At 40.8% G+C, this 17,850-nt stretch overlaps 1 protein-coding gene across 2 annotated transcripts in view; it reads left to right on the top strand.

Annotated features, from left to right (window-relative positions):
- LOC101167828 (adenylate cyclase type 4) overlaps positions 1-17,736 on the top strand; it is a 38,760-nt gene extending 21,024 nt beyond the window's left edge. Inside the window, exons 8-26 of one of the 2 annotated variants that reach the window (XM_004079977.4) lie at positions 55-182; positions 1,463-1,621; positions 1,698-1,857; positions 1,997-2,173; positions 2,252-2,283; positions 2,360-2,413; positions 3,798-3,861; positions 3,973-4,070; positions 6,118-6,202; positions 7,421-7,558; positions 7,645-7,725; positions 8,960-9,135; positions 11,080-11,164; positions 11,249-11,407; positions 13,302-13,448; positions 13,528-13,635; positions 13,750-13,864; positions 14,360-14,484; positions 16,409-17,736. In XM_004079977.4, coding sequence (XP_004080025.1) covers positions 55-182; positions 1,463-1,621; positions 1,698-1,857; positions 1,997-2,173; positions 2,252-2,283; positions 2,360-2,413; positions 3,798-3,861; positions 3,973-4,070; positions 6,118-6,202; positions 7,421-7,558; positions 7,645-7,725; positions 8,960-9,135; positions 11,080-11,164; positions 11,249-11,407; positions 13,302-13,448; positions 13,528-13,635; positions 13,750-13,864; positions 14,360-14,484; positions 16,409-16,543 — 2,226 coding nt within the window. In that variant the 3' untranslated portion in view covers positions 16,544-17,736. The remainder of the gene's footprint in view (positions 1-54; positions 183-1,462; positions 1,622-1,697; positions 1,858-1,996; positions 2,174-2,251; positions 2,284-2,359; positions 2,414-3,797; positions 3,862-3,972; positions 4,071-6,117; positions 6,203-7,420; positions 7,559-7,644; positions 7,726-8,959; positions 9,136-11,079; positions 11,165-11,248; positions 11,408-13,301; positions 13,449-13,527; positions 13,636-13,749; positions 13,865-14,359; positions 14,485-16,408) is intronic. The other variant, XM_011487654.3, reaches the window with a different exon arrangement.
- Positions 17,737-17,850: the final 114 nt, after the last annotated feature.

Raw genomic sequence — 17,850 nt, 5'->3', positions numbered from 1 at the left:
TCTGAACCAAGCAGCAGTGTGTCTATTCTGACCCCTCCCCTTCTGTCTGTTTAGAAGAACGGCTGTCTTCGCATCAAGATCCTGGGAGACTGTTACTACTGCGTGTCGGGTCTGCCCGACCCGATTCCTACCCATGCCAAGAACTGTGTAAAGATGGGACTGGACATGTGTGCAGCCATCAGGTGAGTGAGGCCATTTCTCGCCTTCAGAAATCATCTGTGGAGTTTCACAGGAGCATCTGAGAATAGTAAAGAAACAGTGTTTGGATGTAATCACACTTTCATGCTGCATTTTTTTTAAATACCTTAATGGAAAAAACATCAACTTGAAATCAGGGTTGAGGTGACAGATTTAAATGACAAACATTATTTCGGCAGTGTCTGCAGAAAAATAGCACAAAAAGGTTCATCTTCATGTTTTAACCTCAATTCTCACAAGTGATTGAAATGAGAAAAGTTGGAGTGAATGCAAGTACAACATTACACAGTCAGACCGCCAGAGACACATCCAGACGAAAGGGAAGGGGCTCAAACCTGCTGAAGTCTGTGGTTGATCTATAAATCCTTCCAACTCACAGCCACATGCAGCAGTCTGAGCCCTAAACATCTTCAGAGTCCCACTCCAACCATCTTTTGATCTATTTTCAAAGTGGTCTCTTAATTAAGATTATGCTGTTTTTAGGTCAAATCTATAAAACCTGAGTTGTTTTCTAGGACGTAGTTTCTGCAGAGCAGCAGTAGTTCATCAAAAATTCACCTGAGAGTTGTGGGCGGGACCGTTGGCACAGAGTAAGCACAGCCCCAATTTCCCATCATTCATCTGTTTAAATACTCTCCTGCTATCTTACAGCCAACAACCCCAACCTAACATTAGCCTTGCAACAAAAATGGCGGACAAAATCAGAGCTATTCGGCCATATAGTTTTTAACCAGATGCCAACTCAGACGAGGAAAGCAGAGACGTACATGGATGTAGTCCTCTACAAGTGGATGCATCAGAATAGAGCAAAGCAGGGAGCTTGGGGATTGCAGTTCCACGTTTGTACGTTTAGAGTAACCAATTAACTTATGACGCATATTTTTGGACAGTGGGAGGAAGCCGGTGTTCCTGGAGAAGACACATGCATGTACAGGGAGATCATAACATGCACACTCCACACAGAAAGGGGCCCATTGGTCCCCATTGGTCCCCCATTGGTTTCAGATCCTCCAGCCAGGACTTGAACCAGGGGCCTTCTTGCTGTGAGGCAAGAGCGCTAACCACCTTGTAGCCTGCAGAACACAGTGCACTGTTTAATAAGAAAAGTAGGCAAAGTTACACTGAAATAATCTTCAAAACAGCGGGACTGCAAGAGGTGAACCGCAATATAGCGAGGCACCACTGTACTTTTTTTTTTTTTTTTTTTTTTTTTTGTACTTTGACTTTTTGAGCAGGTGGGGTCACCAAGTTTACTTCTTTGCAGCGATTTGAGAGATGCTACAAGCGTGGACATCAACATGCGTGTGGGCATTCACACGGGCAACGTACTTTGTGGCGTAATTGGTCAGAAGAAGTGGCAGTATGATGTGTGGTCGGATGATGTCACTCTTGCCAATCATATGGAGTCTGGAGGTCTTCCAGGGTGGGTCTTCAGCTGGCTTTTCAACAACTTTTGACACTTGGGCAGTAAAACTAACACATTCTTTTTTCTGGTGTAGACGAGTGCACATCACAGAGGACACGTTGCACCACCTGGATGGAGCTTACAAGGTGGAGAACGGAGAAGGAGAGACTCGGGATCCACTTCTGAAAGGAAGGAAAACATATCTGGTTATTGACCCCAACAAGCCGCGCAGCAGTTCTTGCAAGCTTAACCCGGTGGGTGACTAACACAGACACTGTTCAAACGACATTTAGTGAATAAATCAATGAAATGTATACTGAGGGAAAGTAATGTTCACCCAGCATCTTCAAAATCCCGCTTCCAGAAAATGAGCTCTGTTTTCCCTCACTTCAGGTCAGCAACCTGGTATCGTTGGAAAACAGGCAGCGTGCATCCATGCGCATGTCACAGTACCTCCAGTCCTGGCAGAACATCCACCCTTTTGCAGACCTGAGCAACCCTGGAGTGAAGCACTCCAAGAAGAGAAGGAAGGCCTCACAAGGCATCACAAGGCCACGTCAGCCATCTGCTGTACGATCCATCTGTCAGTTTCACTTTAAACTTTGTATGTTTGTTGATAATACATTAATGTTTGTGTCTTTAAAGCAGAGTGGAGACTGCTGTGAAGACAACGCAAGCAGGTAAGAAGCAGGTTGAACACCTGAGATCTCTTCTGCAAAGCATACAATACTAAATACTGTTATTGTTTTGTTTCAGTGTTGCCACTGTTCCCAGCGTGCGGGGATCACTGGACACTCTGGAAACTGCAGGGTACCTCTGTCCTCATCCTGCTACAACTATAAAATAGGCTATTTTGTCCATATACACACTCATTGGCCAATTTATTAGGTCCACCTTGCTGGTACCATGTGGGACCCCCTTTTTGCCTTCAGAACTGCCTTAATCCTTGGTGGCATAGATTGAACAAGGTACTGGAAACATTCCTCAGAGAGTTTGGTCCATATTGACATGACATTCTGGTAAATGTGGAGGCCATTTGAGTCCCGTGAACTCATTGTCATGTTCAAGAAACCAGTCTGAGAGGATTCCAGCTTTATGACATGGTCCTAAAGGGATGGACATGGTCAGCAACAATACTCATGAAGGCTGTGGCGTTGTAACCATGCTCAATTGGTACTAAGGGGCCCAAAGTGTTTCAAGAAAATGTTCCCACACCATTATACCACCACCACCACCAGCCTGAACCATTGATACTAGGCAGGATGTATCCATGCTTTCATGTTGTTGATGGCAAATTCTGACCCTACCATCCGAATCTGGCAGCAGAAATGAAGACTCATCAAAACATACAATGTTTTTCCAATCTTTTATTGTCCAGTTTTGGTGAGCCTGTGTGAATTGTAGCCTCAGTTTCCTGTTCTTATCTCAAAGGAGTGACACTCATTGTGGTCTTCTGCTGCTGTAAACCATCTGCTTCACAGTTTGACGTGTTGTGCGTTCAGAGATGCTCTTCTGCAGACCTCGGTTGGAACCAGTGGGTTTTTAAGTTACCGTTGCCATTTTATCAGCTGGAACCAGTCTGGCCATTCTCCTCTGACCTCTGGCATCAACAAGGCATTTCTGCCCAAAGAACTGCAGCTCACTGGATATTTTCTCTTTTTCAGACCATTCTTTGTAAACCCTAGCGATGGTTGTGGGTAAAAATCCCAGTAGATCTTTGGTCATCCCAGCAGTTTCTAAAATACTCAGACCAGTCAGTCTGGCACCAGCAACCATGCCACATTCAAAGTCACTTCAATCACCTTTCTTCTCCATTCTAAAGCTCAGTTTGAACTGCAACAAATTGTCTTGGCTGTGTCTATATGCCTAAATGCAATAAATTGCTGTTGTGATTTGGCTGATTAGAAATTTGCATTAATCAGTTGGAGAGGTGTTTCTAATAAAGTGGCTAATGAGTGTTTAAACAGTTCTTATAACAAAAGGATCCCCTGAAAAATTAGGTTTAAAACAAATGAAATTATTCGTTTTTTATTAAAACAATAACAACCTATCTATTTTCATAGGCAAACTTTCAAATATAGGCCATTCATTGAAATGGAATCATGAATTTATGAATAGAAATGATTTAGCAGTTTGACAGTGATATCCAACCCATGTTCTTTCTGTTTCTGACTGTGGTTGTCTTTTGTTTCAGGAGGAAAGCAAAGAAACTCAACTTTTTAACTTTGTTTTTCAATAACCTGAGCTTGGAAAAACAGGTACATTCTTCCTGTTGTCTGACACCAGAGCGCCACTCTTCTCGATATTTTGGAAAAGAATTGTGTAATAAGAGGACTGATGGCGGGCTCTCTTTCTGGTTTGTTTTGCAGTTCCGCCTATCAGAGGTGGGGGGTCTGTACCTCTCCATGAGCTGTGTTTTTGCCATCTTTGGGACGGCCTTCACTGTCCAGATGCTTGTCTCTGAAAAGTAAGAATAATCTTAAAGCCTGCATGCACAGAGCCACAAGATATAAGTCCAAACATTTTATCCGTTGTCCTTTCCTCATATCAGCAGAATAGTTTCAGGCTGAAAGATTTCATTGTTAATTTTAGATGTAGATTTAGATTAAGTTAATTTAGCAGATGCTTTTATCCAATTAAATTAACAAATAAGGAAAAAACAAAGCAAAGAACTAGGTCAGGGTCACACAGTATAGCTATTTTTTTATTATTATTATTACATTTTTTAGTCACTAGGAAGTTGCAAAATAATTTGGTTTTAAGCTTTTTCTTAAAAATTGCAAATGATGTCGCTTTGCATGCTGAGATGAGTAGGTCATTCTACCACTTTTGGATCAGAGACCTGAAAAGTTTAGCATTTGATCTTTTGCCAAACCACCAGACTTGTGCATGCACGGGTATAAACCTGGGCCAGAGGGTTCAGGTACAGAGGAGTTGTTGAGTTTACCATCTTGAAGGCAAGTGTGCTTTGATTCTGATGCGGGCAAATAAGTTAAAGTTTCATTAGCTGTCACGCACCTAGGTGTATGAAATTTGTTCTCCGCATTTGACCCATCTCCTGGGGTAGCGGTGACTTGCAGACACAGCTGAGCTCAGAAACCCTTTGGTGCTTTAACAAATACAGCCCTTTAATGCTGAGTGTCAAAAAGGGAGGCATGGGTCCCATTTTAGTCTTTAGTATGACTTGGCGTGGATTTGAGTTTTTAACCTTCCAATCTCAGGGGGGATCCTAACACCACATGACCACTGAGCTGGTTCTTCTATTCCAGTACCCCTCAAAGGGGTTCTACTGGTTTGAGATCTGGTGACAGGAGGTCATTTGAGTACAGTGAACTCATTGTCATATTCAAGAAACCAGTCTGAGATTATTCAAGCCAGTGCAAAGACATGAAGAGAGGAGTGACAAGAGTTCTTTTTGGTTGGTTAAAAATGAGGCATTTGCCTCCAGTGTTGAGGCTTGGGTGTGCAGGCTAGTAGCCCTATAAGAAGTGCTTTACAGTAATCAAGCCAAGAGATGACAAATGCCGGCACAAGAATTTGTGTGGCATAAACTGTAAGACCGGCTCTGATCCTTCAAACATTGTACAGAGGAAATAAGCACACAAGGGGAACGGCAGAAAAGTCTTCCTTAAAGCTCAGAGGGTTGTCAAAGATGACTTCCAAATTCCTAGTTACATTTTTGGAAAAACAAAAAGGAAGAACAGAGTGTCATCAGCATAGGGTTTTTTTTTAACTTTTAAAGAAAAAAAGAGGGGACAAAATATACAACAAAAATATGTGGTTGTGACGAATAATGGAGAGTCTATTGTAGAACACATACTTTAACTCTTCTCAAAGATCAACTGATGGTTACTTAGCCCCTCCCACAGACAGCTGAATCAAGCACAAAGAGTCCTGCAGGTAGAGCAGGGACTCCTCTGCCTAAATGAAGGGTTTTACTTAATAAGACTCAATAAGACACCAGTAAGACTACAATTTATGTAAAAATGCCTTCATAACCAGAGGTTTGGACTAAAGTTGCAGCATTTGCACAAATGTGATTTTAATATATTATTTAATTATTCTTGTTGCCACTGTTTTTCCTTTATATGTGTTGGGCAGGGCAGTCCAGCCGAAATTTTGTTGTGTAAGCATTATGACAATAAACTCATTCTGATACTAAGAAGTTCTCAGTACTTCTCCAGTGCCGTTTTTTTGCTCTAAGAATTTACAACTTTGACATTTACCTTCGTTTTGAGTTTTGAAGCATTGTGGGGTTTTTTCCAGATTTGTATAATCAAGTTTAACTACCTTTAGATGGCTTAACTGTCGTTGCTCTCTGAGTTATAGCCATCTGATAACAGGGTTTCTAATGGTGTTTACACGCCACAGTATGTAGATGTTCATCTGTCAATACCACAATTCATTTATTCACATTGGGCCAAATCTGAAACGAACATAAAAAACAAGGTAAAAAAAACTAAAACGAATGTTTTACTTTTTTTTGGCTAACAGGAACATTTCTGTGCTTCCAGGAATAATGAGATGGCCATCTCCTATGGAGTCACTTTTCCAGTTATGGCGTTGTTTCTGCTCATCGCTTTCTCTGGATACTTTGAGGTACGCAGAAGACGTTGGTTTCGTCTTACACTGCAGATTTTTATGGGCGTCACCTCAAAAAGGCTGAATGCAATAATAAACTTTTGTTATTGAAGAAAAAAAATTGCAGACCAGGCCTCCATTTGTACATAATTTTAGGCTTAAAATATAAAAAGAATATATACATGAAAATCCCCCCCTCAAGACAGTTGATATTGATGCAGTGAAAATTTTCAAGTCATACTGTTGATTTCAGTTCTGAAGTTGGTAACCACCAGGGGGCTTGTTACACCATATCACGTCCAACTCCATTTACATATACGTAAAGATGCATTCCAATGGGTTCCACTCAGTAGCTTTGAACTTTTGATTCAAAATTTCCTAGAATGCCCTCACATTTAGATAATACTGTAAAGACCCTGAATGGTGATAAAGATGTTATGATGTCAAAAGTGATCATATGAGAAAAAGACAGCTGGGATGATACATTTTATTAAACAATGTGTCATTAGAAATTTGTGGTGATTGTGTTGCAGGAAAAAGTGATAACATTGACCACTGAGGATTGTATTTAGAATTTGTTTTTCTAAACATTTACAAAGGAAAAAAAGTGCTTTTGCAGAATTTCAGAATATTGTCTTTCCTTGGTGAATACGACCAACATGTACGGTAAATATAATTTCTGTTTATGGGGGCATTTGAATGGCAGCTACCCTTTTAAAAAAAAAGTAACTAATTTTCTGGAGATACTTTTACTGCTCAGACGCATTAATATATCAAACCTTTCTTCTGTTAATTTTTTTCTTTTTTTTATAATAGCAGAAAATTGACTTTTTAGAAGAAAGATCAGTCACATTAGGATTAACAGCTCCTATGACCAAGACCTCCAGATAAAAACTGGAAGCTCTTAGTTCCCTTATGGACACTCTGTCACATCCAGAGTGGGTTTTCAGAGTGGGAAATTTGTCAATTTCCATGCGGGAACCTCCCAAATGGATAAATAAAGTTGTCTATCTATCTATCTATCTCTCATTCAGAATTTTTTTTAACATGCCACCATTTTTCTACACCTGCAAGACAACGTGCAGGAACAACATTAAATCTAAAGGAAACGTGATTTGTTGCCAATCAGGATCCGCTGAAGATAAAAATTTATTCTTATGGTGTTTCTCATATAAAGGTGTTTCAGTGGTGTGGTTGAATGATCTTGACAGTTGTTAGAACTTGGCTTGTTCCCAGAAATGGCGCTCCAAAACCCCGCAGAATCATCAGATGATATTGAGACTGTCACACAGCATCTCCACCAAGGCGGCACTAAGGCTCTTCTTGGTCATCTTCTGTGTGCTCATCACTTTGCTCATGGCCTTCCTAAACTCTGTGAGCTCCTGTTACGTTCTTTTCTCCACCCCCAATTCTGAGAGCGGGCGTGTTTTCACGTTTTTTTGTGTCTGGATGTTCCTCAGATATTCCTGGACATCCTTCGTACTTGCAACTCAACCACAAACATCACACAGATGGAGGCCCTCCATCTCTACACACTTCCTGTGAGTTCTTCCACTCAGCTCCTGCTCCTCTTTTAGACTGGCTTTGATGATTCCTTTGTCTCTCATTTTGGAATTCTCCATTTATCCTTCATTTAAAATATCTGTGATGCTGCAATTAAACATAGTGGGCAGAAAATATAAAGAATAAATGATGTGTAGCACTCTGTGATCTTGGTAGACATTTTTTGGAAGAGATATGCATTCCAAATGCTAACCACAAGAGAAGAAAGTTGAAAGTAAAAGTCTTCCTGTCATCATAAATCATTTTTTAAATCTTTTTGACCTATTTTGTTTATTCATATTTTGATTAATGTTACCCAAAAAAATCCCTCAGAATTTTAATAATATTGCTATACCTGTATGTTTTTTCTGTCCTCTTTTTTGTGTTTTGAGGATAGTTTGTTCACTGGGAGGAGGAACCTGCACTCACAACACAGGACAAAAACATGTAAACAAACCCCAACAAAATGAAAAAAAAATACACCAAACCACCAGAACAAACAACTTGCCCCCCCCCCCCCCCCCCCCCCGAACCAAAGATGGAAGAAAGGGATTTAAGTAAATTGCATTGTAAATATTAGTCGACATGATCTGTAGATGCCTGCATGGGTATGGGGGGACAAACATTACCCATTCCAGATTTTAAATTTCCTATAGGACTGCTCAGACCAGCCCACAAAAGCTGAGGCTCCACCCCTTGCCATGAGCGGGAATATGCAAGAGCATCCTCCACGGCACTGTCTTTTACAGTCTGTAGCCTTCACCTTGATGATCAATGCCTCACACATTTTCCATAGATAATTGTTTGAATGTTTTGTATATTAAAACAAATGTTCACTCAGTTAGTGGCTTCAATAATAGAAAAAATATATATACACAAACATTTTTGACCCTACGGGCTCGCCGAGTGGTCTACGATCTTAAAACCTCCTGTGGGCCACCCGTGTACCCTGTACAGTTTTCCCCATATCTGCTGTGATCCTCTGATTTTCACCTGTTCTGGTTCATGACATCATCTGTTTACCCCCACCCCTTCCACCTCTTCCCTTTCGTCCACGTTAGCTAAGAACTGTAAAGTGACTTTGTGTTCGTTAACCGTTTTGCATGTTGTTTGCATGTTTGCATTAGATGCTTATTTTCTCAGTCTATTGTCTGACACTTTCACCTGCAGCTCTTTCACACCTCACCTGTTTGTTTAACAACCCCCACCCCCTTCCTGTGTTCAATTTTTCAGTATTACCTCTACTGCTGCCTGATGGCCATGCTGGGGGCCATGGTCTTCATCCAGACCTGTTTCTCTGTGAAGGCATTGCTCCTCACCCTGGCTGTGGTGGTGTACTTGACCCTCTTCTTGTACATTTATGCCCCGGCCTCAAAGTGCCTCATTCGCCTGGTTTACAATCAAACAATGTGAGTTAGAAGATTTGTGTTCTACAATCGGATAGTACCTCATCTTTGAGGGGCATTCTCTTTTTGCCCAGATAACTTCTTGTGATTTCTGTGGTTGACTTTCATGGAAAAATCAATAACAAAACAGTTTCAGTCAAAAATAATCAAACTTAGAGAATTGGTTTGCAGCTAAGCAACTGCAAACATCAGATTGACTGACAGTAGTGCGAAACAGAACCCTGCAGTTTTTTTTGTTTTTTTTAAAAAGGGACAAAGTCCCAAAGTCTGTCCTGGTATTCCAGAGTTGGGCCGGCTATCACTGCCTTTCCTTTTCCATTAAAAAGGATACTTTTTTTGGTATTGAAAAAACTAACTAGTGTTTTAACTAAAGATTATCCAAAGATGCTGAAGATTAAGTGACTTAAAAAGCACTTAAGTGGCTCCAGTTATTCTCTATAATATGAAGGTGTAATCATTTATTCTTATAAATTACATTTGTTCTTACAAACAAATCTTTATTTATAAAACTTTGCTTTTATATGTAATAGTAACTAATACAAAAGCCTGTTTCAGTTTTAAATTTCCAAGAAGTTGCTTTAATGTAGGGATTTTAGGAATCAAAATCACATCTGCAAGAAATATAAATCTATGTAATTTATTTTTTCATACCCATCCAAATGAAGCAGGGCTGTTCTTTAAACCTCCTCCTGCTTCCTGTTAGAAGCTCTCCCAGCACTGCTCGCTGCTGATTACCTGAATCAACAGTCAGAGTGTGGTAACAGCTGCTTTGAATTGAGGATTTCCCAGAAATGAGGAAGTTAAGGTGTTTCATAGAACTTTTCTTTTGAAATTCTCCACACTTCCTTTACCAGAGCAGGTGAGTCCAGTTTGTTCCTGCATGGTCACGCCTCAGGAGCTGGTCAAAATGCAGTTCTGCATAAACTCCGCCTTCATTCCGTCCCATTCAAGGGCTTGAAAAGACAGAAACGTTTCATCCACACAGACCCACCATTCAGACTGTGCTTTCACTTGTTTTAGGTTGTTTTTTTATGTTTGTGAAGCTGTACAATTCTGCAATAGCTAGGAGCAAAGAAGGCTCGAGTCAAGGTTTCTTTTAAAAGACAAGAAAAAAAACTTTTCAAAATCAGATTTACAAATCTGATTGTTGGAGAAATATCTCAGTGAGTGAATCAGATTTCTCACACTTTCATTATGCTGTTACAGAAACATTCAGCACAAACCAGCTTCTTATCATCTACGAAGGTTTTTCATTTAGAAACAGAGTGAACAGATAAAACTTTAAAGCGTTATTTTGGCTTGTCAATCTGCATAATGTTGGTGAGTACCCAAGTGCACACCGAGGCCCATGTGCATGCTCATGTGCACACTGAGCTCTAACATATGCTTTTATGTGCCCCTGAGCTCTCACACGTGCATTTATGTGCATGCTGACCTGTCACACGCAAAGTGAGCTGGCACGGAAACATCCATGTGCACCTTAAGCTTCCCCATGTACATATATGTGGATGCTGAGTTCTTATCTACATGTTCTTGTGCACATTGAGTTCTCACATGCATTTTAAGCACTCCTCCTGTCATACTAAGGACTTGTATGCAAGCTCACGCTGAGTGTTTCTGTGCATTTTAGTGTGCAAGTTGAGCTCAATGTGCGTATGGGAACTTACAAGCATCCTGCAGATTCACAATGATCAGCGTGCATGAGGGTGTGCCGAGCTCAGTGTAGAAGAGACACATGAGTCCCCCCATCTGATAAAAATACACAATACTCTTGTGTTAGTCTGTCAGAAATCGTGTACTCAGTCTTAAGTTTCTGCCCCCCATGTGAATCCTTATCTGCAGGTTCAAATTACCATCATTAATTCACCTCCTTTTGTAGCCCAACATGTGAGTGTCTCCTTCACACATAAATGTTGAGTTCTGTCACGTGTGTGTGCATGTGAACAGACCTGGGGTGCTGAAGGACCCTCAGATCATGTCTGGAGTCTGGTTGGTGGTCTTCTACGTGATGTGTCTGATCCTGGCCCGACAGGTGGGTCTGTGCACGTCACCCCCAATGTCAAAGCTTGAATGTGCTCTCTGTGTTTGACTTCTGCGCTGGTGTCCGGGTTGTCAGGATGAGCTGAGCAGCCGTGTGGACTTCCTACTGGAGCGATGCTTCAAGACTGAGCAGGAGGAGATGGAGACCATGGAGAACGTTAACAAGCTCCTCCTCCAGAATGTCATGCCGCCAGATGTCGCCTCCTTCTTCATGGGGAAGGCTGTGCAAAGTCAGGTTAGCACTACGAGTATGGGTCTCACGTTCTACGTTTACACCTGCCACATTCAAGTGGACACTTCCTATGAAGTCAATGTAAATGTGCGTTTTGGGCTTCTGTGTTCAAAACCCTCACGTTCACGCGTAGCTGCACAAGTTTCTACGACTGTTTTCGGGCTCTACATACAAAATGCTAGGCCGTTGAACGTGAGTTGAAAGTTAAACCAGGTTAAACTTTGACCCACCACGAACTCGGTTTTGGTAGTGTCATGTGGATGACGTCCCTTTTAATTCACGTAAGTGCCAATCATTTGAAAATTGATATTGGAGGAGAAATGATTCATTCCTTTATTTTCCCGGCCAGAGTTCTATGAGACCTAGTCTTTCATGTATCATTATTGAGCTGTGAAAGAAAAAGTCTGGAGCAAGATTAACACAATTTGCACCGCTTCGACATTTCGCACCAAGACTCTTCCAACTGTACCTGGCGGATATGCAATAATAAACAGTTGCGGAAAAAAAAAAAAGAGGAAGAAGCCCCTCCCTGCCTGTCCATTGTGAACACCATGGGCAAACCACGCGTTCTTAAATGCCTGTCAAGTGGCCGGTGTGTCCGCAGCATAAGTCTGCACATTGCTCATTAGTGATAAGCACTCTTGCCTCACAGTTAGAAGGCCCCTGATTTGAATCCTGAAGAAGGTAGAAATCCCAGCTGGGGCCTTTCTATGTGGAGTTTGCATGTTCTCCTTGTACATGCAAAGGTTTTCTCCAAACACTTCATTTTCCCTCCCACTGTCCAAAACATGCATCATAGGTTAATTTGTTAACTCTAAATTGTCCTGTAGGTGTGAGTGTCGGTTGTCTGTCTCTGTGGGCCCCAGTGATGGACTGGTGAACTGTCCAGGGTGGACCCCACCTTCACCCATCTGGGTAGACTCCAGCAACCCCATGACCCCAAACAGGATAAATTGGGTTTAGAATACATGCAAGATAGAAAAAAAAATCCATGTCTAATCAAGAAAGAGACTCAAATTTAAGCATGCATTGTATGCATTGTATTTTGGTTCTTTTAGACAGCTCCATATCTGTTTGAGGGACACTCATACTTTTTAGAGTCCTGTTGTCCAGCAGAGATGGATCAACGCTTAAAGGAGGGACTGGGAAGATAGTGTTATTTTTCCTCTCTGAACTCACAGAATAGGCTTTTTAATTAGAGTTCAAAATTAAATTAACAATTTCTTTTTTGTTTCTGCCACAACGTTAATGTTTTTCCATTGACTGTATAATATATAACTGTGATGTCACCCAAAGAGATGTCTTGCTTCCGGTTCCAATCCATATCTGCGTTGCCATGTTGGACCCAGACGTCCTCAGTAGGCCGTGATTGGTCCATTTGGGTCTGAGTGAACTTTTCCATGGCAACCACTCACTCCAATCAGGAGTGAGCAAGTTAGAAGGCCACACCCCTTCTACTAAAAACGGGCTCGGGAGAATCTGTCAAACGCTTCAAACTTTTGAGGCGAGGCCGCCTACTTTTGAGGCATGTGATTGGTGAGTTCATAACTTGAATAACTTGTGCTGCAAGCACTGTAAAAAGTCTGTAAAGCACTGTAAAAGTCTCTGGGATTTTGGCTTTTTGGGACCAGCGCGTACTTCCTAATTGGAACAAGAGGGCAGATGGGTTGCTTATTCCAGTTCCAGTGATGGACTGGTGAACAGTCTAGGGTGAACCCACCGCCACCCTGAAACAGATGGGATAGGCTCCAGCATCCTCATGCTCAGGATGAAGGAGAATTAAAAAATGCTTTTATGTTTTTTCATATTTTATTTTCAAACTGAACATTTTTGAATGGCATAAAGATTTTTTTCAGGGTTGGTTTTTATACTGTGATGGTGGATCTTTCTTTGTCAGGACTTGTACAGTCAGTCGTACGACTGCGTCTGTGTGATGTTCGCCTCGGTGCCCGACTTCAAACACTTTTACAATGAGAGCATCGAAAACAAGGATGGGCTAGAGTGTCTGCGCTTCCTCAACGAGATCATTTCAGACTTTGACGAGGTAAGTAGGTGCAGATGCTGCTTTTGAAAGATGGCACATCTACTTTTCTAATGGTAACACTCCCGAATCTGTCTCCCAGCTTCTCCAGAAGCCCAAATTCTCCTCAGTGGAGAAGATAAAGACAATCGGGAGCACTTACATGGCGGCTGCAGGCCTTTCCCACTCTGCTGCAGGAGAAGACAAAAAGGTGTGATCATCAATCCATCACTACACCTTCATATTGTCTCTACTCCTCTATCCCTCCTCCGTTCATTGTGTGGAAACAGCAACACCTCTCTCTGATCTCTGGCTCCCCCTACAGGGCCAAGACATGTCGCACAGCTTCGTGCGCTCCATGGTGGAGTTCGCCATCGCTCTGATGGGAAAACTGGAAGTCCTCAACACACACTCCTTTAACAACTTCAAGCTCAGAATTGGTACATCTGGCATTAAATGAGGACTTTAAAATAATCCATTGATCCTTTAAATACATTTTTGTTTAAAAGTTTAATATTGATTCATGATTTTACTTTAAAGTAGTTTTTTATTTCTTTAGTTAAAAGGTACTGTATTCTTAATTTTAAATGTGAGAATTTACAATATTATGAGACTAGGTTCAATTTTTTTCAGTTTAAATGGAAAAAAACGTCTTTTGTATAATCAAAAAAAAATGCTTTTGAATGACTATTTAAATCTTGTAAAAGTTGATTCTGGAGACAGACAGAAACTCTTGATTCTTATTAGTTACACGCAAAAAAAAAATTCTGTAACAAGTTTAGCTAATGTGGATTTTGAGGAACCGGCATTTGTATGATATAAACGTTTCTTCTGCCTATTTAAAAAAATCTAAAGGAAATGTTTGCTGTGTTTGTTAAATGAGTCTGTTTAACCCTCTTTGCTCCCACCTTTCCTCCTCTGGTGTCCGCCTGCAGGAATTAACCACGGCCCGGTGATTGCAGGAGTTATTGGAGCCCGTAAACCCCAGTTTGACATCTGGGGAAACACTGTAAACGTTGCCAGCAGGATGGAAAGCACAGGCGAAATGGACAAGATTCAGGTAAGGCAGGAGTTAGCATGGTTGTGTTTGAATCCTTTTCGCTTTATTCTGTCAGAGAACGAAAGTCCACTCTGGAGTTCATCACGGTCCACTGAATCCCATCGAAGCAGTGATGCTGGATTGAGTCAGAAGAAGCTGTCATTTTGAAGGAGACCAGCAACAACATTTTGAACATGAGTGCAGCTGGGAATCCATACAACCTTCAAGCAATAATGGAGACTGGATGATGTTCAACTTTAAAATTTCTTTTTTTTTTCTATTTGTGCACTAAAAGCAGCATGGAGCTCTGTTGAGCTGACCTGTTTTCTGAGCTTATTTTCTAAAATTCTTTAGAGAACCCAGTCTAGGGATGTACCAATCACGCCATCAGACATTGGGCTGATCGTATAGTTTCAGACTTGACTGGAATCGGATGTTGTGTCCTGATCAGGGATTGATATTTATTTTATTCTTATTTTGATTAGCACTAAATATTTTAAGCTTATTACTTCAAATAAATGCCCTTGTAGAATTCTGCACATCATAAACAGATCACAACGTTTTATTATTGTAAAGAACAGAAGAACACGACGCAGTTTGAACAGAAGGCGCACAAAAGCATTTCAGGAAGTTAGAAGATATTTAGATTCAGATTTCTGAACTCAATAATTTCTCAAAAACAACCAAAACTAATAACTCGATCCATTGATATGAGCTAGTCATGAAGACTCACCATCATATTTATGTTCAAAGGATTTGAACAGAAAAACATCATTATTTTTTAAGAATTTGTAATGGAGATATGAATCACATCTCAATTCAATTCAATTTTATTTATACAGCCCAATATTACAACAATGGTCGTCTCAATGGAGTTCAGAACTGTGGTTGTATAATCAAAATGAAATCATAAAGAACATGAAGTCATAGAAATGAATGGGTAATTACTTAACCAAACTAAATAGACTAGACTAAACTGGGCCTCCCTGCCCTTAGACCAGGGATGCCCAAATCCAGGCCTCAAGGGCCAGTCTCCTGTTAATTTTCAAAAAACCCTGCCTTATCTGATGCTGATTACCTGGGTCAGGTGTGTTTAGCCAATAAGGAGCTTCAATGGCAGATTGGTTGGAAAACCTGTAGGACACCGGCCCTCAAAGCCAGGATTTGGGCACCCCTGCCTTAGACCCTCCTTCTCTGATGTTCAATGATCAATAGCTCTAAAGCTCTATAGTCACCAAACTTTCTCACATGACAAATTATCAACTATTTTTACGAGTTAATACTTAATTACTTTTTCTAGTTGATATTTTATTTTATTTTTTACTTGGTTGTTCAAACTACTTCACTGGTTTAGTGTTAAATGATAAAAAAGATTAATTAAATAAAAATAAGCGTCAACCTGGATCTATTTATTAAAGTTGTTCTTTTTTTTAAGCTACAAAAATACCGGACTGGGACTCTTTATCAGTTACTGAAACTCAAATGACAGAATCAGATCGGGGGCCAAAGACCTTGATTGGGGCATCCCTAACACATTCAAAAAATCTATAAAATCTGGATCATCTCTGAGGGTTTTTAGCTAATTGGGTGTTGCAATTGCAAATGCATTTTTGCCTCTTACATGTGGAAAAAGAATTAGACCTGCACAATAAATCGTAAACTCATCGTTATCGAAACATCAAGCTGTGCAATGTACATATCGTAAAAGATGGCAAAATTTGCAATAACTGGTTACTTTAAATGTGCTTCAGAGTTTTTACAGGTGCCGTCAACTGGTTTCACTCCTGATTCTCCAAACGGAGAGCAGCCTGACCCAAAGACACTAACTAGCTAGAGCTAACCGTGACTTATTACTTCAGTAAAGATACTACATCCACAGTTTTTGAGCTGTGCAGAGTTCATGTCTGGAGCTGCAAAAAAAATGATGTATTTTGTTTACTCTCAGGTGACTGAGGAGACGCGTGAAGTAGTGGAGAACATTGGATACGGCGTCACGTTAAGAGGACTTGTCAAGGTGAAGGGCAAAGGGGAGCTCACCACATACTTTGTGAACCCGAATCACCCGTCTTTTCAGTTCTGATCCAAAGTTCATGAACCGGAGGACTACCAGAGATGCAGCGAAACAGGGACTGTTTTCCCCTGAGCCTGCTGGCCATCTCTGACTATGCTGAATTGCTGCATGAGCAGCACGCATGAACGTCACATCCTGACACTAAAGAAAATCAAGACTGTTCACAAACGACAGAGAAGGATGGAAAGCATTTCTGCTCAAACACTTTAACTTTACACTGTATTTTCATTGCTGATAAAATGTATTTTTGGTACTGTGGCTAAACATCATTGTTTAACTAGACAAAACTGTTTCTAAATATCAAAGCACCGGTTTTATGAAGGATCGAAAAGACCCAACTGGCCTTGTCATGACAATCAAACTTTTCTCTCCCCAGGTTTTGACTCCTTTATCTGTGTGACACTCATGTGCATTCACTGTTAAAGTTCAAAACTGCACTCATTTTTCTCACAGGTGGAAAAATACAGAAATCATTCAGGTTTGCTTAACAAAAATGTTGAGCTTTGTCTTTAGCTTCATTCTCTTATGGGTGAGGTGAACAGCTGCAGGGAGCGTCAGAGGGAGGGCCGGGACATGCTGGAAAAAAGGTCATTTTCCGCCTTCTGAAGTGATGGTTATGTATTGGTAAGAAGAGAGCTTGTTCTTCATCAGCCTCGCTGCATGCTGGGACCTGTAGTGTCAATGCATCTGATCATACCGATCCCAGCACTGCGTGTGTGAGATTGTGCAAGTGTGTGTCAATTTGTCTGAATTTGTGTTCATGAGTGAAAAGCACACTTTTGTTGGAGAGTTGAATGAGACAAATAAACAACCTGAGAGGCGTGTGAATAAGTGTGCATGCACACATGTATGTACTTCATTAACCCTTAGATTTACTGACCATCAGCCTTTTCATGGTTCAAAGGGAACATTTTAGGGATTACTTTAAACTTCTCACCAGTCATTTACACCTAAATTCTTCAGATGCTGCTCCTCAGGTCAAATATTGCTGATGTGAAACAGGAATTTTATTCTATATTGGAGCATTAACTGACGTCAATCTCTCCGACATGTTTAACTTTGCACATTTTCAGTTGTGGTTCTGAAGGGAGTTGTTTTTGCTCAATTGTGGATTTGCAGTGTGAATGGAGAGTTTAAATATTTTTCTATTGTATTTATAAACAAAAAATAAAATAAAAGGCACATTTACTGTGTGAAACGACCTTTCTTAAACGTCTCATTTCAATTTCAATCAACAGTGGAATTTCCCTGTGTCAGCCACGCCCACGTGGGTTTTGATTGGCTAAAGTCCATGTCGTTTCCGGCAGCCCATTGGC

The sequence above is a fragment of the Oryzias latipes genome, chromosome 18 (genome assembly GCF_002234675.1).
Source record: "Oryzias latipes chromosome 18, ASM223467v1".
Lineage (NCBI taxonomy): Eukaryota > Metazoa > Chordata > Actinopteri > Beloniformes > Adrianichthyidae > Oryzias > Oryzias latipes.
The sequence above is the reverse complement of the archived record's forward strand: the minus strand, read 5'-3'. Positions and strand labels throughout refer to the sequence as shown.